This window comes from Ostrea edulis, chromosome 9, assembly GCF_947568905.1.
Source record: "Ostrea edulis chromosome 9, xbOstEdul1.1, whole genome shotgun sequence".
Taxonomy (NCBI): Eukaryota; Metazoa; Mollusca; class Bivalvia; order Ostreida; family Ostreidae; genus Ostrea; species Ostrea edulis.
The window spans coordinates 5,478,105-5,501,715 of record NC_079172.1 but is presented as its reverse complement, the minus strand read 5'-3'; the positions used below and the strand labels follow the sequence as shown (position 1 = coordinate 5,501,715).

The 23,611-nt window shown below is 36.9% G+C and overlaps 1 protein-coding gene and 1 long non-coding RNA gene across 3 annotated transcripts; one reads left to right on the top strand and one right to left on the bottom strand.

Moving 5' to 3' along the window:
• Positions 1-6,284: 6,284 nt before the first annotated feature.
• On the top strand, positions 6,285-21,225 carry LOC125661815 (uncharacterized). Of its 2 annotated transcripts, none has more exons than XR_008798364.1 (7): positions 6,285-6,567; positions 7,396-7,538; positions 12,300-13,040; positions 14,847-14,950; positions 18,404-18,533; positions 19,009-19,520; positions 21,130-21,225. It is a non-coding gene; the product is annotated as an uncharacterized LOC125661815 (long non-coding RNA). The 2 variants fall into 2 exon arrangements; XR_008798363.1 differs by having other exon boundaries at positions 6,295-6,567; positions 12,300-12,425.
• Positions 18,564-20,875, bottom strand: LOC125659466 (uncharacterized). Its single transcript, XM_056148336.1, has 2 exons — positions 20,799-20,875; positions 18,564-20,674 (listed from the first exon to the last, which is right to left on the bottom strand). The coding sequence occupies exon 2, from the start codon at positions 20,642-20,644 to the stop codon at positions 18,980-18,982; it is 1,665 nt and encodes a 554-aa protein (XP_056004311.1). The 5' UTR covers positions 20,645-20,674; positions 20,799-20,875; the 3' UTR covers positions 18,564-18,979.
• Positions 21,226-23,611: the final 2,386 nt, after the last annotated feature.

The following is a 23,611-nucleotide window of genomic DNA, read 5'->3' as shown; positions in this document are numbered from 1 at the left end:
GCTTCATACCAAACTTTTTTTAAAAAAAAGAAATGAAATGGTAGTTATCAAGAAATTAAAATTACACGTTTTAACACAGTAATGTTACAATGATATGCAAGAGCTTTGGCTACAATCTCCTAAAACATACACGGTTTAAGCCTTTGTGTCATATTCTCCATTTTATTTTATGTTACCCCTCTTAGGAGGACCGCATTTGTTCAATTGTTAACACATTTAATCACCGTCCATTTCGGTCCAATCCTGACACTAAATCTTTAACCCCTGGGATCATGACATTTACAATTATGGTAAAGGACTGCTTCCTCAATTTATTAATTTCAAAAATCGCTAAAACGCATCAAAGACGCGTATGGCCGAGTTGCAGTTTGGAACATTATGCACGCTTGTATTCACGAAGTAAAAACAAGCAAGTATGGTATATAGTTTATAAGTATGAAGCTTTAAATGGCCGCAATAGGTATTTAGTGTGATAATGACCTTGACCTTTGGATTTCAAAAGCAACATGAATCGTGAATGTCATCAGGATTTGAAGTCTGATAAACATGCACCACCAAGTACATGTATAAAAGTTAGAGGCAAACTCAAATCTACAGTATATAGTGGGAGGGGGGAAAGACCTTGACCTTTGACCTTTTGACCTCAAAATAATTAGTAACCTTCCTCTTTTGGATGTGATCATATTATGTAAGTTTCACAAAGATGCCCATAGTGGTATGAAAGTTATGTAAGTTGCACAAATATGCCCCTAGTAGTATGAAAGTTATGTAAGTTTCACAAAGATTCCCCTAGTAGTATGAAAGTTAGAGACCGGACAAGCTCAAATCTATGGCATTTAGTGACAAAGTTACCTTGACCTTTGACTTTTTGACCTCAATATAAATAGGAGCCTTCCTCTTTTGGATATGACCATGTTATGTAAGTCTCACAAAGATGCACCAAAAAGTATGAAAGTTATAGACCGGACAAGCTAATTGTGGACGCAGCCCTCCCATCCGCCCGCCCGACTGGATGCCCATCCTTCGCCAATTTAAAAGCCGAGATTTGTTACGCAACTCTGTTTAAAATCTTCTTCTCGAAAACCACTGGCCAAGAAATGTGCAAATTTACATGATAGCTTCCCGACATTGAAGATTTAAGTTTCTTGAAATCGTGGCCCCCAGGGGTACAAACTTGGTACAAATTATCCTTGTGTGAAGTGGATTCAAGTTTGTTCAAATGAAGGGCCATCCCCCTTTCAAGTTCAAGGGGGAGATAATCACAAAAATGCAAAAATAGGGTTGGCCATTTAAGAACCTTCTTCTCAAAAACCACTGGGCCAGAAAAGCTTACATTTACATGAAAGCTTCCTGAGATTCAAGTTTATTAAAATCATGACCCCAGGGGTAGTGTGGGGCCACAATTTGGGATCAAAGTTTTACACACAGACATATATGGAAATCATTAAGAATCTTCTGATAAAGAATCATAGGGCCAGAAAAGTTTACATTTAAATGAAAGTTTTCTGACATAGTGCAGATTCAAATTTGTAAAACTCATGCCCCCCCCCCCCCGATGGTACTTTAAGTGCAAAAAGGTCATGCTTAGAAGACTCTAGTTCAATAACAAGCATTGCGATCCTGGCTCGGTAAGTTATCTTGGTTTTTACGTAAGCCTTCAGCAAACACGTGAGTAATTCTCTTCACGGAATGTAGCTTATATTAATCTTAATGTTGAAACTCTGATTTGTTTTCATTTTATAACGATTCTCATCAGAAATATGATTGCGATCTCGTGCATGACACCTGGTACACTGACATTGTCTTGCATTTCGGACGAATTCGAATTTACAAATAAACTGGAATTTTTGTAGCTTCGACAGGCTTATTATATGGAAATAATTATATATTGAAAGATGCACTTGCAATAAAGTTGCCGAATAATCTGTTGTAAAACTAGTATACTTTATTTATTGACCGTTATAAAGGAACGACTTCTTTTTGATTTGGGCACCGGGCAGTCTCGGACCTTCATTTATAGTTTATTAATCAAATCCTTTAGCTTTAAACTATTAAAGATAGGTTACTGTCCTTTCATAAAAGAATTACGACATGTGACCATAGACATTTGTATCTAACAGACACTCCTTACATATCGTTACACAATCCAGGTATAAATCTGACAACAATGACAGTGGCGGATCTATAAGTGTTTTACACACACTTAAAGCTGTATGTATCATGATTTGGGGTAGACATATGGCATATAATTTTGTTAGGAATTGGACAGGGAACAATTTCTTGTAAAGGTATTCCATGACCTCAATTTGTGATTTTTAAAGCGATATTGCCGTTTTTAATTTTAAAAAAAACAAACTTTTCTTGATTTACGGCATGCACCAGAAGCGTATTACTCAAAACCGACGATAATATCTCTTTACAACCAACTGCGGAAAAGAAGGTGATCTTTCAACCATTCTTTAAAACGACAATATGCGGGGACCGTGATCGGTGTAGCGCGGGGATGTGAATTCGAAGCGAAGAAAGTATGTCAATAAGTTTTCAAAGATCAAAATAAATTTAGATTGCCAAAAGTATTGCACGGAAGACAATCAGGGGCGGATCCAGGAATTGTAGTAACTGGGGGCACCACTATATGAGGCAGGGGATCTGGGGGCCGCCTTGTGGCCCCCAAGTGGGTCCAGGGCGAAACCATAGGGGGGAGGGGGGGCAAAGCCTCCACAAGCTTCTGGATTTTACAGGTTTTATAGAGCCTGAAATATGTCTCTTATTTAGTCATTTGTGCAATTTTCTATCAGTTTTGATATGGTAAAATTAATAAAAATGACAGTATTTCAAGAAAACAAAACATTTTGTTATTTATTTCTCCGGGAGTGGATGAAATTATTGCTTCTTTTATCGGTTAGTATATTTTTTAAACAAGATACCACGATTTACCTTAAATTAGAAAAATTTGGGGGGGGGCGCGCGCCGGCTGCGCCCCCCCCCCCCCTAAATCCGCCACTGATAATGGTTATTGACAAGATAGCACTAGCAATTGGGGAGTCTAGAGCTCTTTGAAAATACACAAATTACACTTCGACTTTCGATTTAATGAGAAATCTTCATTCCTACTGCAAAGGGTGCCAAGGTTGTTTTTTTTTTTTTTTTTTTTTTTTTACCAGAAACATTTCCTTTGAATGGGAACTCAATATTCGACTGAAGAAACCAACACAAAATCATGATATGCTGAGTATTTGACCGAAACCTCTTGTGGCGTAGGGGTGTGTGTGAAAATCTTGTGGCGTAGGGGAACCGAGAATCATTTTAACGTAAACAAAGTTTCTCACTAAATTACGCATCTTCAGCACAGTAAATGTTGTTTTTATTCAAAATTATATGGAAAATTCTCAGATCATTTTGTTCAAAGGGAACTCAAGTAAAATTACAGTGCATGATTGACTGTTATCTATATGTTTAAACTTATAAGTGTTTTGCAGAGTAAAATTGATAGCATGTAGAGGAAATGATGGAATCCCATCCAACCCAGCATATATATACGATTTATGCGGGAAATATTAAATGCGTCAAAATCAAACATTAAGGACACAACGCATGTTTCTAAACTTTTTTCATTTTTTCAGCAGAAGTAATTCTTTTCATGCCTAAAACTACTTTAATTGTGTTTGAAATGGAATATTTTGCGTAGTTTTCGCGTTTGAAAGCGATGCTATTCAAATCTTGGATATTAAAATGCATTTCAATAGGGGGTGGGGGTGGGTGGGTATCTTCTGGGGTTTGAAATGACTGCTTCTCTTCCAATGGCTTATTTCGTATCTGAATATTGCGAGAAAAGTTTGTTCAAATCAACCTTACAGCCAAAGCGTAAAAATGTGGCGTGGATCTACAATATTCTGACAATTTGATAAGTGTGTGGAGTGGGAAGATTATACGCTGATATTTTGAAATTAATTTTATCTGAGCACTACATAATTTACAGTAGCGGATCTAGTGGATGGGTTTTATTTGAACTTTATCAACTAAAAATTATCAGCATTTGCTCGTTTGCGGTCTTCGATTCACCTCCCTTTTTGAAAGAATTTTCTGGATCCGCCACTGATTTGTTATCAAGAAATACAACTCATTCCGTGTTCATTTACACCACTAAAAATCTACAAGAGTTGTCTTTCTTTAAGAAGCAGAAGACACTTGCCGTGAAAACGGAAATGGATGCCCATTCTGAAGGAAAGCTTATTTTAGGGATCTTTGCAGGTACTTAACAAAAATGACTGTCGGGTACAGTGCTATTAGGTAATACACTGAATATATTGTCTGGTTAATTATCTATCTATGTGAATTGCGTCACAGGCACCTGAATTTCTGTCAATAAGTCGCTCAATAAAACCAAAGATCGAACAATCCTACCCCCTCTATAATTGTATAGAGGGGGTAGGATTTTTCGATCTTTGGCTTTATTGAGCGACTTATTGACAGAAATTCAGGTGTCTGTGGTTGCATAAAAGAAATATCTATGGGATTGTCAACCTTGGCCTAACGTAACTTTGAGCTTGTTTACACCAGTGGCGGATCTATGCACAGGAGTCGACAATTTTATCAATAAAGTAGAAATATATGAGAAATCGGCATAAAGGCAATTTTTAAAGGGGTGCGACCTAAATGTGTACTTTTTCTACCCAAGACCATAAAATGACAACAACAAAATTCTTTTAAAAACAATTATTCAACCAAATGAGGGGGGGGGGTGTTAACCCCCAGAAGATCCGCCACTGATCTAGGTCACAGCTGTCTCTGGGGACAAGGATGAGGCATTAAAAGAGGTTCAAGATTTGATTATAATTCCTGATGTATTGAAAATCTTGTTTTTCAAGAACCACAGGGTACAATATTATGGCATTTGATATAAAGGTCTGTGTTAGGAGTAAGGACTTTAGAAAATTTAATTTATGCACACCAATGTGACCACCACCCACCCATCAGTATGGGACAGCATAGGAGTCTAATGTTTTATATATAGAAATGTATTTGAAAAAATTCTTTTAAAATCCACAATGATATAATTATGTTGTAATGCCCGCACCCTCATGTAGTGTAGATTCCAGTTTGTACACAATGATCTCGGACAGCGGCTACAGAAATACAGGGTCCAGTTGCACAAAAGTTAGTTAAGTTTAACTGACAGTTAACTTTAACATGTTTAAGTTAACACAATATATATATGTTCAAGTTAATGGAAAGTTAAAACTCGTGTGAGCAGTAAGGCCCATCAAGTCTCTGTCGTATATCTTAAAAACCATAATGGTTATTGGAATATATATATAAGTTAAATGAATATACATGCATCCTCATGAAGTGTACATTCAAGTTTGTTCACACAATGACTACTGAGGTCAGAGTGAGGTTACAAGAGGAAAAAGTGTTTTCTTCCAAGATGAATTTTCTTTTTAGGAACCACAAATTTAAATTCATTTTACAAATAAATATATATATGCAAGTATATCATCTTGTACTTTAATTTGTACACAACACGACTCTTGTGTTCAAGATGAGGTCACTAGGAGGAATACACAGAATTGAGATAATGTTGCAACTCAGATGGGCATCCTCATTCACTGTAGATTACAGTTATTTCATGTTAAAATGACCCCTGGGATTAGGATGGAGCCACAGAAGAGTTGTAATGATTACGTATGAATAAAGTACAGACATTTTTAATGAAAATCTTTTAAAGACCAAATCATGATAATTCCAATGTTATTTATTACAAGTGTTTTGATTGGACAAAAATAAAGCTGAACAAGAGTTTATACATCAATAAATCCGAAAACGCGATGTATTCATACACGCCTTAAAACAAATAACATAGTGCGAGGAAACTATTCAAATTTTTGCAATTGTTAATGAAGTGAATGAATTGGAATTATAAGAATCAAACATTCTTTTTGAAGAATTTATCAATGTGTAAACTCCGGCCATTTTACTCACAAACTTAACATAAAAGTGCTTTGCACTTTTATTCAGTTTGTGAGTAAAATGTCCAGAGTTTACACATCAATAAATTTTTCAAAAAGAATGTTTAATCCTATAATAAATTCTATTTTTTTTTTATTATGTGTACTAGCATCTCCAAATCCTGTAGATTTATAGTTAACATCGCGACCCCTGAGTCCAGGTAGGGGGAGATGCACTATATCCACCTGTGGGTTTCGGTGTGGGGCACAGCATCAAAAATGCATCAGTTAGTGTAATAATTAAATGAAAATTAATATCAAAGAATAAATGAAAAACTAATGATTTGGATCTGAACGCTGCTCAGGATGTCCACTTTTTTGTCTCGGGCTCGTAATCCTGTCAATGTCTAGCTTGTTTTGTTTGTACTGAGATAATTGTTTATGTTTTTTATTTATTTTGTATCGTCTATTTTATCTAGGATGTTGTCCACTAAGCTAATGATGGGGATCATAGCACTACCCTGCACACAAACATGGAATGGATCTGCCTAGTCCATTATCAGAAGAGTGACCAAGCCTGTTCGTCCCATCAGAGAAGTTTCTCAAGAAGTTTTACAAGGTACAGAGCTACATTATTTTAAATTCGTTTTACTTCCTGGTCACTTGGTCGGCTATCAACTTATTCTTTTAAATAATCATTTGAACTTTTACCGCCCCTTGAGCCCAATGCATATGAAAACGGCTGGCTCAACTTTCATGATTCATGAATATAATAAAACACTTTTATTGAAAACAAGCTCTTCGATTTCAAACATTCATTGTTAAACTTAAGAACACATAGTATATATATTGTACCTAATAACCATGTTAGCTGCTAGCAAATAATTAAGAAAAGGGAAAAAAATATCTACAATGTATTTATAATCTCTTGAAGAAATAAATCAAGTCTTTTTGTTACATAGTTTAAAGACAATATTTAAAAATGAGTCTGAGCTAGGTTTTGTTTGTCACATGAAAGGTGAAGATAACGAACAGTGATCAATCTCATAACTCCTACAAGCAATACAAAATAGATAAAAAAAACATTAAATTAACACAATAGTCGACGTCATCTTCGTTTTCTCATTGTCATCTAGTAAGTGACCATGTATTCCGCAAAGTTCATTCTTTGTCACCATTTTAATTATTTCATGCTTTGAGGTGACACTTATAAAGAAGGAGTACAGTTTGTGTTGCTGGGTGCAAGAACGATTCACCCACCCCTGAGTACATAATGTGTACAGGGGGTTATAGTAGGTACCATTCACTCTAAACAGGGATTTCATGTAGGGACTCATTTCTCCCGAGTGTCTTGACATTCACCAGCTAGCAACATATGTGATTCGATCAGCTCAGCCTCATTTACATTATCAATTTTGGCAATAAATTATCATTGAAAATCTTTTAGGGACTTGTACGAATGGGCAGAAGAAATTTTCTTAACTGACCACCTCATCATTGCCTGCTTTTGGAGACTGAACACTTTATTGAAAATTGATGGGGTGTAGCAATCTGTGGGTGTCCTCTTTTGACCTGAGAAGAGTCAGAGAAGTATTGATTTTTATTGTAAAAAGTTTAGTTCAAGTTCATGTAATGAGCAAGGAGGCAGATTTTACAGTTATCTCCCTTAGACTATGTAAATTATAATACAGCACTTGCTAATGATGTTATTTTACATGTTAAATGTTGTTTGAATGTTGTCAATTTGGTTCATAGTCAAACACATGAGTTATAGCTGCATGTATTGTACCAGTTTACATACAGTTACCTACAGAATTAACAGTAGATTAGATGTACTGACTCCCCAGGTTACCTGACTGAGTATTGCTGTTTGACTGCATCCTGATCATTGTGTTTCGTCTGTCGTGCATTACCAATTGAACATGTTATATACCTGGACCTTTAGTTGGGACGTATTATGGTACCGCAATGTCTGTATGTCTGTCTGTAGATGGGGAGTATTATGGTACCGCAATGTTTGTATGTCCGTCTGTAGATGTGATGTATTATGGTACAGCAATGTCTGTATGTCTGTCTGTAGATGCGACGTATCATAGGAAAGCAATGTCCTTATGTCCGTCTGTGGATGAGACATATTATGATACAGCAATGTCTATATGTCTGTCTGTAGATGGGATGTGTTATGGTACAGAAATGTCTGTCTGTAGATGAGATGTATCATAGTACAGCAATGTCTGTATGTCTGTCTGTAGATGGGACATATTATGGAACAACAATGTATGTCTCTCTGTAGATGAGATGCATCATAGTACAGCAATGTCTGTCTGTTTCTAGATGGGACGTATTATGGTACAGCAATGTCTGTATGTCTGTCTGTAGATGGGGCGTATTATGGTACAGCAATGTCTGTTTGTCTGTCTGTATATGGGATGTATTATCATATGGTATATCAATGTCTGTAGGTGGGACGTATTATGGTACAGCAATGTCTGTCTGTAGATGAGTCGTATTATAGTACAGCAATGTCTGTATGTCTGTCTGTAGATGGGACGTATTATGGTACAACAATATCGGTATGTCTGTCTGTAGATGGGGTGTATTATGGTATATCAATGTCTGTAGGCGGGACGTATTATGGTATATCAATGTCTGTATGTTTGTCTGTAGACGGGGCATACCATGGTACATCAATGTCTTTAAGTCCGTTTGTAGGTGGGACGTATTATGGTTCAGCAATGTATGCATGTCTGTCTTAAAGACCCCAAAAAACCACCGTACGGTTGTTCCACGGATGACTGAATGTGGGCGGAGCTTATCCATGGTCAATGTTATTTACCTGGAATTTACCTGGCCAAGAGATCGGTTGTTGTGTATATTTTTATGATATACACAGGAAATTTCTCAGGTTATTACAAATTATGCTTAGTGTCTTGATTTGTGCAACAACAAAAAATTAAAATTTCTGCCTACATGCATACCGCATTTCTATTTCCCGTAAACCTTCAAACTTGGTCATATTTATGTATTGCAAATGACAGGTTTAGCCCATTTCTAAACCTTTGCTTTTTAAAACTTCTAATTAAATTGTTATATATCGTATATAAATAATTTCCGAAATATAATATTACCCGGCGTTTCCAGGCACTTCCTGGTGTCCTGGGAGTTCGCGGTGTCGTGGGTGTAGTAGGTAAAATATCCATGTTTCGAGAGAATGAATAAATCCAAGTAGATCTGTGTACATGTACAACCAAATGAAGAATGGTCATGATACCCCTCAATATGGGCCGTCTGTAGGGTTTCTATAGCTGTAGTGTTTGCGTAATGGTGGTATCCCAAACAGAAGCTGACACAAGTCTCTCCCCCCTTCCTCTCTCTCTCTCTCTCTCTCTCTCTCTCTCTCTCTCTCTCTCTCTCTCTCTCTAGGGTTTCTGTGGACGTAGTGTTTGTGTAACGATGGCATCCCAAACAGAAGCTGACACGAAGTCTACACCCCCTCCTCTCTCTCTCTTTAGGGTTTCTGTGGACGTAGTGTTTGTGTAACGATGGTATCCCAAACAGAAGCTGACACATAGCTAGTCTACCCCCCCCACCTTTCTCTCTCTCTCCCTTACTCTCAATCATTGACTAAATGAGTAATTATTGTCATACGTATGCAACACTATAGCCATGCCATATTATTTCATCGATATTATTGCTACAGTTTTACACATTTCTCTCTCTCTCTCTCTCTCTCTTTATAAACATAAAACAGTGATAAATTATAAATAGCTCAATAACTCTCTCTCTCTCTCTCTCTCTCTCTCTCTCTCTCTCTCTCTATAAATATAAAACCTGATAAATTACAAATAGAAATATCTCAATAACTCTTTCTCACTCTCTCTCTCTCTAAATATAAAACTGTGATAAATTATAAATAGAAATATCTCAGTAACTCTCTCTCTCTCTCTTTCTCTCTCTCTCTCTAAATATAAAGCCATGATAAATTATAAATAGAAATATCTCAATTACTTATTTATGCTTTTTTACTGTTGTTTGATTTCTGATTGTGTAATTTATAATCCATGTGGTATCTCAAACAGAAGCATTTTTTAAACTACTGTAACAGTTTTACGCATGGGCAATATAACCATTATATATGTTGATGTGCTGCGCCAATAAAGAATTGTTCATGTTTTTATAAATATAAAGCCACAATAAATCATTAATAGAAAATATTCCAATAACTTATGTTTGTTTGGTTTTTTTTTTATTATTATTATTGTTTGATTTCTGATTGTTTAATCTATAATACATGTATAAAGATGGAGAGAGAAAATACGATGATAAATTGCATTGTATAGGGGACATTAGAAATTAAAATATTCTAGGTGAGAGTCAATGCTATCAAAACTCAGGTATACTGGGGCTTTCCTCCAGATCTGAAGACTTCAGGTCATCATTAGCCATGATTGTTATCAAAACATCTTTCTCAGGTAGCAGTAGACCACAGTCTCTGCAAATGTCAATCAACCTCAGCTCTATTGTTAAAAGTTTGATTGACCAACGGCTTATCATTGATCTCAACACAGGTAAAATTTGGGGGCGTTAACTTAAAGTTGGGTCTTTAAAGACCCAAATAAAATACCATATGGTTTCTTCATGGATCACTGGATGTGGGCGGAGCTCATCTATGGTCATTGTTATTTACCTGGCCAAGAGATCAGGGTGCTTTGTATACTTTTGATGTACACAGGAAGGGTCTCAGGACCATCTGCAATGTTTCTGTTGTCATAGTGTTTGTATAGTAGTTGTATCCCTATGGCTAGATGACATACAGTCTACACAACCCCCTCTTTCTGTTTTTACTCTTGGTCATTGGCTCAATGAATAATTTCTTTTATAGATATAGAGCTATCATAAAATGATAATATAAATTATTTCAATAAGTTGCAAGGTTTAGAAATTAATGTGCAAATTATTGTTTGATTTCTGATTGTGTAATTTATAATACATGTATATAGAGGGGGAAATTACAATTATATTGAAATGCATTGTTCAGGGGTCTTTTAAAAAACAATTGAATTATGAGAAAATAGCAGTTGTGAACAGGTCAATGCTATCAAAACTCTAGAATACAGGGCTTCCTCAAGATCTAAAGAATACCTGTAGGTACTGGCTGTTATTGTTATCAAAACACCTCTCTAGAGTAGCTCTAGACCATGATAGTTTCTGCAGATGGCACTCCACCTGAGATCTATTGTTAAATTTTTGATGGACAGACAGCTAACAATTTGGGGATGTTAACTTAAAGTTGGATCTTTTTAAGATGGGATGCATTGTCCACCATCTGAATGCTTTGTTATGATGTATGAAGTGCCCTCTAATTTCAGGAATTTTAGGATCTTTAGGGGGCTGAAACAAGGTTCCATTCCCAATGCTAAAAAGCAGGTATTTTCCCATTTCGTACTTGAAAATTCCGAAACAATGAAAACAAATCAAAGTAGGGTAGCCTAATTGTTCATAAATCTTCACAGGCCCACAGATTACAATTTTTGCCTCAAAATTGTTATGTAAACCTAATATTTTGACTTTTTCTTATTTGAATAGGTAAACTTTGACCAAATTGAACGTCAGAAAGAGTCCAGTTCTACCTTAATTCACTCTGGATTGGTTTTCTCCCTACTTCTTTGTGTGAAACATTTCTCCCAAGTTCAAACAAATGCCATTATTTTTCCTATTGGAAAGGCCCAGGCCCTTCAAATGAAGACCATAAAAAACAGAATTTAAAATGTAAAATTCATTGCCCCTCTGTCAGGGTCAGGCTCCAAAACGGGGTCAATATAGGAAAATTATTATTGCCTTTGTAGCCTTATTGTTACACATAACCAATGCCCAGGTGACTGATAAGGCCAGTGAGTCTCCTGTTTAGAAATAACAAGCTGGCTTCTTTTGACATAATTCATGAGAATTTTAAGGTAGTACTCTACATTGTCATAATGGCTGATTGCCTTTAAAGACATGGATGAAAAAAATCGATATCAGCAATATTTGACTTTTCCTTTTCCATTTAAATACCTAGCCGAGCAGTTCAGTAGGTTAGAATACCGACTGCTGAACTGTAGGTCGCAGGTTCGAGTCCAGCAGGGGTTTTCATTTTTTTTTCAGATTACCTTCTACTAAAACTGCATTTTTTGACATGATTAAGTAAATTTGAAAATTTTCAACTTCACAATATTCTTGTACATGTCCTCCACTTTTCATCTACATCAAATTTCTCTGGTGTAGCATACCTCCTTAATTTGTTCAAACTTTCATTTACCTGTTTGATTTCTGGTCATTCCAGCACTCTACATTGTCACTTTGGTTTTTCAGCTCCCTGGGCCTCATGAGATGATGACACCCTGCAGTAGGAGCAGTTCCTACCGGTATCTCTTAAAAGCAGACAGGTTTTCTTAAGCACCTGATCCATTTCTGAAGACAAATTTTTGTATGGAGCTGGTAAAATTTCTTAATTTTTTTAGGTTGTTTGAGCTATAAGCTCAAGTGGGCTTTTCTGATCACCCATTGTCTGTTGTACATCTGTCTGTCCATCTGTCATTAAACTTGTTTTCAACTTCTCTACAATCACATAGCCCAATTTCAACCAAACTTAGTATCGTTAAAGGATTGAAAATCGATTAAATGAAGGGTCTTCAAAGATTAGATAATCAACAAATGAAAATAGATAGCATTGGGTCATTTAAGAATCGTCTCCATAACTACTGAGCTAAAAATACTAAACCTCTATAAGTCATGTGAAACCTTGCTGATATATTGTAAATTGTTTGAAGTCTGGCTTCAGGGGATAGGATTAGGGTCATCGGTGCCTGGGAAGGACAAACACAACAGGCCAATGACCCCATTTATGGTAAAACAGTGGGGATATTCTGAAATTTAATTGGCTGAAATAATGTACATTGGGACCTTTCTTTTTTTTTTTACCGAAATTTGTCCATTGTTGTCGTAGAGGTCATCATAAACTTTTCACATGTTCATCTTCTTCACCAGAACCTGTGGGCCAATTTCAACCAAGCTTGACACAACACATCCATTCCTTGGATAAAGGGAATTCAAGTTTGTTGAAATGAAGGGACACACTCTTCTTCAGGGGGAGATAATAGCAAAATAGTGAAACTACATTAACATCTTTAAAAAATCTTCTTCTCCACAACCACTGGGCCAATTTCAACCAAACCTGACACAAATGGATTCAAGTTTGTTCATATGAAGGGACATGCCCCTTTCCAAAAATCATGAAAATACATTGATGACTTTTAAAAATCTTTTTTTCTGGAAACAATTGTCCAATTTCAGCCAGTCATGGCACAAAGCATACTTGGGTAAAGGGGATTCAAGTTTGTTCAAATGATGCCCCCTTCAAAGGGAAGATAATCACAAAAATGCAAAAATAGGGTGAGGTCATTTACAAATGTTCTTGTCAGGAACCACTGGGCCAGAAGAGCTGAAATGTACATGAAAGCTTCCTGACACAGTACAAATTTAAGTTTGTTAAAACCATTACCACCCCCAGGGGGGGGGGGTCATAAGGGCCACAATAGGATATCAAAATTTTACATTCAAATGTATAGGTAAATCTTTAAAATCTTCTTCTCAAGAACAACTGTGCAAGGAAAATGCAAATTTACGTGAAAGCTTCCTGACATAGTGCAGATTCAAGTTTGTTGATATTATGGCGCCCGAGTGTAGGATAGGATCATAATAGGGAATCAAAGTTTTACAAATAAATATACATGTATAGGGGAAATCTTCTGAAAAATCACTGACCCAAAAAAGTTAGCATTTACCAGAAAGCTTCCTGACATAGTGCAAATTCAAGTTTTTTAAATTATGCCCCCAGAAGAAGGGTGGAGTCACAAGTAAGGGATCAAAGTTTTATATAAAAATATAAAGGGAAAATCTTTAAAAATCTTCTTCTCAATAACCATTGGGCCAAAGAAGTTTACATTTACACGAAAGCTTCTTGACATATTGCAGATTCAAGTTTATAAAATTCATGGACCCTGAAGGTAGGATGGGGCCACAATAGGGATGAAAGTTTTACATGTGAAAATATGAGGAAAATCCTTATATCGTTAGGATAGGAGAACTGTTTTCTGAAATTTAGGTTGAGACATGATGGGTTGGAGAACTATTTTTTGAACTTTATGTTGGTGGGTGAGGGGTGAGGACTGTTTTCTGAAATTTACGCTTGGAGGTGAGGGGGTGGAGAACTATTTTCTGAAATTTACGCTGGGAGGTGAGGGGGTACAGAACTGTTTTCTGAACTTTACATTTGGAGGTGAGGGTTGAAGAACTATTTTCTGAACTTTACGTTGGGATGTGAGGAGGTGGAAAATTATTTTCTGAAATTTACATTGGGAGGTGAGGGGTGGAGAACTATTATCTGAACTTTATGTTGGGAGGTGAGGGGGTGGAGAACTATTTTCTGAACTTGATGTGGAGATGTGATGGGTTGGAGAACTGTTTTCAGAACTTTATGTAGTGAGGTGACAGGAATGAGAATTATTTTCTGAACTTTATGTAGTGAGGTGATAGGGATGAGAATTATTTTCTGAACTTTATGTAGTGAGGTGACAGGAATGAGAATTATTTTCTGACCTTTACGTTGAGACAAGAGGGGATGGAGAACTATTTTCTGAAATTTACGTTGGGAGGTGAGGGGGCGAGAAACTTTTCATTGCTGTTGTATAGGACTTGATTTATAAAGACTGAGTGTTTCTAAATTGAGGTTTGTTCTCAATTTGGTACATTCAGAATGATTACATGGATTTTTTGTAGACATTCGTGTTCTAATAGCATAATATAATGGTGGGAAGAAATCACTTTGGTTACCTAATACTGTTGAAATCAATTTTACAGGGTAGTAGTTACTTGAGATGTCCGGCTGATTGATGAGGATACTTTCCCTGAGACTCTAACATTTTGTAGGACTTCGATAGCTCAATTGCTGTAGAAAATGTCAGGTTTGTTGATGAAATTATGTAAAATGTTTAATGCCTCATTCAGACAATGGCTGGGGCATATAGTGTTAACCCTTTTTAGCTCACATAAGCTTAAAGCTAAAGTGAGCTATTCTGATCACATTTTGTCCAGCATCAGTCTTTTTGTCTCTTCATCAACTTTTAACATTTTTTACTTCTTCTCAAGCACCACAGGGCTAATATCAGCCAAACTTGCCTCAAAGCATGCTTGGGTAATGAGGATTGAAGTTTGTGCAAAATGGAGGCCTATGCTCCATCCAAAGGGGAACTTTTAAAAAGATAGGGTGGAGTCATTTAAAAATCTTCTCAAGAACCACTAGGTCAGAAAAGTTGAAATTTATATAAATGCTTCATGGCATAGTGTAGATTCAAGTTTGTTCAAGTTATGGCGCCACGGAATAAGATGGGACCACAATAGGGGATCAAAAATGGTGGAGTCATATTAGATTGATTGATTGTTTTCTGCCACATTCAAAAATTTTTCAGTTATTTGGTGGCACCCAGTTTTTATTGGTGGAAGAGAGAACCCAGATACAATGTACCTCGGAAGAAACCACCGACCTTCCGTATGTAAACTGGGAAACTTTCTCACAGAAGTATTACATAGTAATATATAGGAAAAATCTTCTCTTTTTGTAAAATGATGACCATTGAGTAAAGGCAATAGTATAGCTACGACACTGCTAGATTTTTAAGCTCACCTGAGCTTTTCTGATCACCTGTTGTCCATTGTCTGTCTGTGTGTCTAACTTTCTAGCTCACCTAAGCCGAAGGCTTAAGTGAGCTTTTCTAATCAAAATTTGTCCGTTGTTTGTCGGTGTCATCGGTGTCGTCATAAACTTTTCAAATTTTCATCTTTTTCTCGAGAACCACTGGACCAATTATAACCAAACTTGGCGAAAAGCATCCTTGGGTAAAGGGCTTTTAAGTTTGTTCAAATGAAGGGCCATGCCCCCTTCAAAGGGTTGATAACCACATAAATGCAAAAATAGGGTGGGGTCATTTGAAATTCTTCTTCTCAAGTACCTATGAGCCAGAAGAGATGAAATTTACGCAAAAGCTTCCAGACACAGTGCAGATTCAAGTTTGTTCAAATCATGGCCCCCGGGGGTAGATTGGGGCCACAATAGGGGATCAAAGTTTTACATGGAAATTGGAAATAAATAGAAAAAATCTTTAAAAATCATCCTCTCAAAACCCAATGAACCAGAGGAGCTGAAATTTACATGAAAGCTTCCTGACCTTGTGCAGATTCAAGTTTGTTCAAATCATGGCCCCCCTGAGGTTGGATGGGGCCACAATAGGGGATCAAAGTTTTACATGCAAATATAAAGGAAAAATCTTCTTTTTAAGAACTACTTAGCCAAAAAAGCTGAGATTTACATGAAAGCTTCCTTATATAGTGCAGATTCAAGTTTGTTCAAATCATGGCCTCCTGGGCTAGGATGCGGCCGCAAGGGGGGGGGGGATCAAAGTTTTGCATACAAATATATAGGGAAAATCTTTAAAAATCTTCACTCAAAAACTACTTGGCCAGGGAAGTGGAAACTTACGTGAAAGCTTCTTAACATAGTGTTGATTCAAGGTTGTAAAACTCAAGGCCCCTGGGGGTTGGATGGGGCCACAATAGATCAAAGTTTTACATACAAATATATAAGGTAAATCTTCAAAAATCTTCTTCTCAAGAACCATTGAGCCAGAAAAGCTGAAATTTCCATGAAAGCTTCCTGACATAATGCAGATTCAAGTTTGTTAAAATCATGGCCTCAGGGGTTGGATAGGGTGCCCCCACAATAGGGGATCAAAGTTTTACATACAGATATATAGGAAAAATCTTTAAAAATCTTTTTCTCAAGAACCACTGAGCCAGAAAAGCTGATATTTACATGAAAGCTTTCTGACATATTTCAGATTTCAGTTTGTCAAACTCATGGCCCCCCGGGGGTAGGATGGGGCCGCAAACGGGGATAAAATTTTGCATACAAATATATGAGAAAATCTTTAAAAGTATATTTCTCAAAAACCACTGAGCCAGAACAACTGAAATTTACATGAAAGCTTCCTTAGATACTGCAGATTCAAGTTTCTTAAAATCATGGCCCTGGGGGTTGGATGGGGCCACAGTAGGAGATCAAAGGTTTACATGTAAAGATAAAGGAAAACTCTTTATAAATCTTCTTCTCAAGAACCACTGAGCCAGAAAAACTGAGATTCACATGAAAGGTTCCTGACATAGTACAGATTCAAGTTTGTTCAAATCATGGCCCCGGGGTTGGATGGGGCCACAATAGGGGATCAAAGTTTTACGTACAAATATATAGGAAAAATCTTTAAAAATCTTCTTCTCAAGTACCACTTAGCCAGAAAAGCTAATATTTACATGAAAGCTTTGACATATTTCAATTTCTTAAAATCATGGCCCCCGGAGGTAGGATGGGGCCACAAGGGGGTGGGGGATCAAAGTTTTGCATACAAATATATAGGGAAAATCATTAAAAGTCCTCTTCTGAAAAATCACTGGACCAGAAAAGTTTACATTCACATAAAAGCTTCCTGGCCTAGTCCAGATTCAATTTTGAAAAAAAAAATATGGCCCCCGGGAGTAGGTTGGGGTCACAATAGGGAGCAAAGTTTTACATGCAAATACATAGGAAAAATCTTTAAATATGAGGCATTGTGACTCAGGTGAGCGATGTGACCCATGGGCCTCTTGTTCATGTGTGCATTTCTTGTGTTAAAACCTTTTTAGCTATCAAAGTTTTTACTTGTGACATTGGCTTTGGAGTTTGACCAACTTTTAAGAAAACCGCATCAAGAGCATATCTCCGGAACTATTTAAGCTGGGCTTTCATATTTTGTATATCAGATTCTTTATCACAAGACCCTTTGATAAAATGATATTTGATACTGCGACAATGGCCGTAAGTGCCGAGTATAGGTCTAAATTTAAATGTTAAACAAAATACAATCAATCAATCATTTGAACAAACATGAATTCCCTTTACCTAAGGATGAATGGTACCAGTTTTGATTGGAATTGGCCAAGTGGTTGTGGAGAAGAAGATTATAATGTAAAAAGTCAATAACAACAGATAAATTTCAATTGGAAAAGCTCACTTTGTATTGTGGATATTAGCCTGGATAGTTTTGTGTGTTTAGAGCACCTGACTATTACATATGTAATACAGGGGTGTCGGGTTTGATTCCCGGTCCAGTCAAACCATGGATATTGGTTTGGATAGCTCAGTGGTTAGATCACCTGACTTTTAATACAGGGTTCTCGGGTCCAATTCCTGGTCCAGTCATATCATGGGAACGCAGGGCCTTGGATTCGATTCCCGATTCAGCCATATCTTCTTTTCCTTCCCATTATATTTACATATCACAAACTATCCTTGACAATTCAGATCTGATTACACTTTGTTTATTTTGTAGGACGGTGGAGATTTAGATAAGTGGTGTGATGTAATTGATGGTCAACAGAAGACTGTGACCTTGAATCTGAAGATCTGTGATGAAGACTGGACTTTTGGGGTCACTCTCTGTTACAGTACTACAAATCTAAGTAAGTACTCAGTAATAATGTAAGACTGAACTCTGTATCATGTTTATCTAATATATACATTGTAAAATCAAACACATATTGAATTAATTCACCAACAAAATAATGTCAGACTGTTCAGTTAAACTCACAAACACAAGTACATGTTACACATCACAAACAGAGGACTGTAATGTACACAAGGCTGTAATTAACACAGGGCTGTAATTAACAAGCTGATGTAATTAACAAGCTGATGTAATTAACAAGTAGAAGTAATTAACACAGTTCTGTAAATTACACTGTGTAGAGCTGTGTAATTAACACTGTGTAGAGATGTGTAATTAACACTGTTTAGATGTGTAATGAACAGGGTTTTTAGATGTGTAATTAACACTGTAGAGCTGTGTAATTAACAGGGTTTTTAGATGTGTAATTAACACTGTAGAGTTGTGTAATTAACACTGTGTTTATAGATATTGGATTTTCTTCACTTTAGCAGTGAACAACTCAGCCACAAAGAGGTTGTCTCTGATGTCCACACATAAACCTAATGGAGTGTCTAAATCACAGTGAATGTAACGGAGGAACTGTCCGTCCTGATCTAGGATGTGGATACGGTCATTGTCACTGTCTGCTGTCAGGATGTGACTCTGGCTGTCTGTAGTGATGCCGCGTGGATAAAATGATTGGTTGGTATTAGAGGGATGACCAGTGTATCTAAATCGGAGTTTTCCTGACTGATTGACCACCACTACTGCACTATAGTCATTGTCAGCCACACAGATATCCAGGTTCTTGTTCTCACTGATGTATTTATAGTTATAAAAACCACCAGATGAGTAGAGAGGACGACCCTGATCATCAAACTGAATGCTTTGTTTCTCTGTGGAGCCGGAGTAACGCACGACTTTGGATTGTTTCCAATCATCACTGTCCATGGTAACCAGGAGACCGTTACCCGCGGTACAGCAGACATTGACAGGTCTCCACCCCTGTAGTGTGATCACGGTCTGTATTTGTTTATTCTTAATTAAATTAACAGTTCTATCTTTATAGTCAGTATAAACAAGATCTCCGTCCCGTGTCACTGCTATGTCGTGTGGTCTGTTCCCTGACTTGGTTTGTATTGATGTCAGTAGTTTACTCTGGAGGTTGAGCAGCTTCATGGTTTCGTTCTCCCCGTGTGTCCAGACTTGATCTTCACTCAGACAGCTAACACTGTATGGTGTATACCCAATGTCTATGGTGGCGGTGACGCGCGGCTCATCAAGCAGTGGTTTGACTGGAGGAGACGATACAGCTTCTGCTGACTTCATTGTGTCGCCATGTTCTGTGTTAATGGATAATGGCGACAGAGAACCGAACATTTCATTGAGCTGATCTTTGTTTATTTTCTGAGGAGACAAACTGGGTACTGTAACTCGGACTTTAGGCGGTAATGTTCTAAATTGGGAATTCCTAGATTTGTAAGTAGAGGTTAAGGAGACGTCGTTTGATTTTAGGATTGATTTCAAGTCGGACATGATCTGTTTGAGTTCCGTAATTTTCTGTGTGATTTCATCTGTATTTTTATTTAGCGCGTCCAGATGTTTAGTTTTCATCTCCGCAATGGCGGATTTCCGCTGATTGACAATGGCGGTGATCTCTCGGTGTAGGATTTCTCCTTGTTGATCGGCATCTGTCGTCAGTTTCCCGTATTTCCTTTCTAATTCGGCTTTCTCAGTTTGGACATCAGACGCCATTCCTTCATATCGGGGATAAATTCTGGTCTCTAATTCTTCTAGATCTTTTTGTAAACTTTCTGTTTTAGCACTGAGTTTTTCCAGAACATCTGATATTTCGTGACCTTTGTGTTTACCTGAAGTGACGCAGGTTAAACAGACAGGAATGTCACATTTTTCACAGTAAATTTCACAGTGTTTATGGGCGTGGTCTGGACATATGTGGTAGTCAGGAGTAGACTTTCTGTGTAAAAAGGGCACGACATTGTGTCTTTTAGACGAGTCTGAGAGATGCTTTACTGCACAGTTAACACAGAGATTTATATTACAAAGTTCACAGTGACTCTGTAGGGGGACAGTTTCACAGAGGTCACACAGTAGGACTTCCTGAGCACTGCGCCGGGGATGCATTTCTAATGCCGGGATCACACGAAAAGTTTACTGTTAATTAAATAAAAACGGAATGTCATTTAAAGATTTTAACAGGTTAAAACAATTAACGAAATAGAATTATAGTATGATATAAAACACAGCGGTCATTACTATAATAATAATTTAGTCTCACCTTAAAATCCAACATGGCCTCCCTGTTCTTTCGACCTTCCGTCTAGTCCTGAGAATTAAATACCTGTGCGGCGTGTCAGCCTGTATACATTATCTACGTGTTATCGCTTGAGTAAATATATAGTTTTAAAGTTTGCTTTGACCTAGTTTATGTTGTAGTTTTGCTAACATTTACTTCAGACATAAAGATTTCCTTTCATTAAAAAAATGGAATCTGCAGCGGACCTCAAGGGGGGGGGGGGGGGGGGGGGGGGGCATGCAGCGGACCTCTGTTTTGTACTAAATGCATATTTGTGTTTTGATATACTTAACATTTTTTTCTTCTTTTGTAGAATGAGTTGAATGGAATAATGAACCTCCAGATGTCTATGTACACGTGTATGAATAAACTCTGTTGTACTCGCGCATGCGAACTTATCCAATTTTATGTGTTTGAGTTTTATTTCCTTGATATGTTAGGATTTGTTGAATTAGTACAGTGGTGGATCCAGGAAGTTTTGAAAGTGGTATAGGGGTGGGTCTACCTTTAATAATGGTTTTCAAAGGAAGGGGGAGGGGTGTACCCTCAAAATGCTTTATTTAATAAAGTCTTTCGACGAAGGGGGGAAGTGTCCAACTCCCAGGCCCCCCTATGGATCCGACACTGTAGTGAATTACAACTAGTACTCCCAGACCACCCTCTGGATCTGGCACTGTAGTGAATTACAACAGGAATTATAAAAAAGGACTTCCTTCGAGTGATTTATTTCATAATGATGTATTTGTTGTTATATGGCGGATCCAGGGGGAGGGGTCCGGACTCCTCTTTTTTTTTCTTTTCTTTTTTTTTTTTGCGGACAAAAATTTAAGTTATTCAATTTTAAAGAGACTTTGAGTCAAAATGATATGAAAGGTAGATACTTGCATGTACATTGCATCATTCAAACTTATCAACACCAGTATATCATATAATTCTACGGTAAATAAGAGGAAACACTGATATATATGAATTACAATACTTTCGTCAGATACAAGGATCACGTGGGTAGCTCACTACACTAGAATTTTATTTAATGGCTCGTTAATACACTTCTTACGAAGTATGGTTTCACCATCGATACAAGCTCTCAATTATTTTGTATGATTTTTTTTTTTTTTGTCATTTATCCCGGAATGATAAAAAAAGTACTTTGTTTCCAAATAAATTACTGTAGAGTCAAAATTTCGCTGTGATTTGGTGCATGATATGAATATCTAATAAAACATGCCTAAAAGATTCAGATATAAACATTCTAATTTTTTTGAAAAAATATTTACAAAGTACCTTTTTTTTTTATCATTCCGGGATAAATCAAAAGAATTTATATAAAGTAATTGAGACTTTCTCGATGGTAAAATCACACTTTATAAGAGGTGTTTTAACGAGGATGTAAGCTTGAACAAGTGAAGGTAGCGAGCGTTGACAGTCGCACCCCGCGGTAAGCTTATATCTTGATCAGGCAATCGGGAGTAATCCGAAGTCAAAAGTAGGATATAAAGAACGTCCTCACAGATGGCATGCATTGTAACTTGTTAGCCAGCATTTGGCCCTATGAATTGAATTCGTGTAGGGAAGGACGAATATTTTTCACCCACCCACCAATTACGATTAAAGATGTTTGAGTTTTGAGTAAAAATCGTCGTTTAGTTTGTGCGTGTACTTTTCCTTGCCCCCCCCCCCCCCTCCCCCCCCCCCCCCCTTCAGGATTTTGAAGGTTCGGTTTATTTAGATTTTCATTTTTTATGGATTTATATATATATGTGTGTGTGTGTGTGTGTGTGTGTGTATATATATATGTATATATATATGTGTGTGTGTGTGTGTATATATATATGTATATATATATATATGTGTGTGTGTGTGTGTGTGTGTGTATTGCTTGTAAAGAAATATAGACAACTGTGAGGTCAACTTCTCATGACACTGTCCTCTCCCTTACTTTGAAAATTAAGGCTACGAGCCTGTACACAATGCCAATCCACCAATAAGTTAAAATATAAGTACGGGCTGACCAAGCTAACAGCAGCTTGGATTTATTTCTGTTCTTAAATATCACGACAAAATATTCAAACATTACCGGTAAGATGTATAAACTTACAAACATCTGCAAATTGATATACTTTGATGATTTATTTTATATGATATATGGATTTTTTTTTGATTTTTTTTTTTTTTTTTTTTTTTTTTTTTTTTTTTCTCTTGGAAATCTCTAGATGAAGAAAACATTTTGTTTATTTGATTAAGTACATGTATCATTGTTTTCAAACTAATCTTAGATTTCGGGAATAAGAGAAGGTCTTACAACATTTCCGTAGGATATATCGTTTTAACGATTTAGCCATCTCGTTATATATTGATTGATGTTTTCCGCCACACTCAACAATTTTTCAGTTATCTGGTGGCGCCCAGTTTTTTTATTGGTGGAAGAGAGAACCCAGATACGTTGTACCTGGGAAGAGACCACCGGTCTTCCGAAAGTAAACTGGGAAAGAGCTAGGTACGTTAGGAAGCAAAATCGGCCTTGTCTACAAAGATCAAATTAAACACATAAGATGTCCACAATATGCCATTGTCAGAACACATTAATTTTTCCCTATGTCTCTTCTCGTTTTCTTGTAAGAGTTAGTTAAATATAGCGATGTTTCTAACAACAACAAAAAAACCGCACAGAACGTCATGACGTCGACGTTGATGAACAACGTTTTGAAAGACAAAATGGAACTACTTCGAATTATACAATCCTAAACGGAATAGACAGAAATCTACAAAATAAAAGATAAGTGTGTTTAGTTTTA

Coding starts and splice junctions, on each gene's coding strand:
- LOC125659466 (XM_056148336.1), bottom strand. CDS start 20,644: ATGCATCCCCGGCGCAGTGCTCAGGAAGTCCTACTGTGTGACCTCTGT.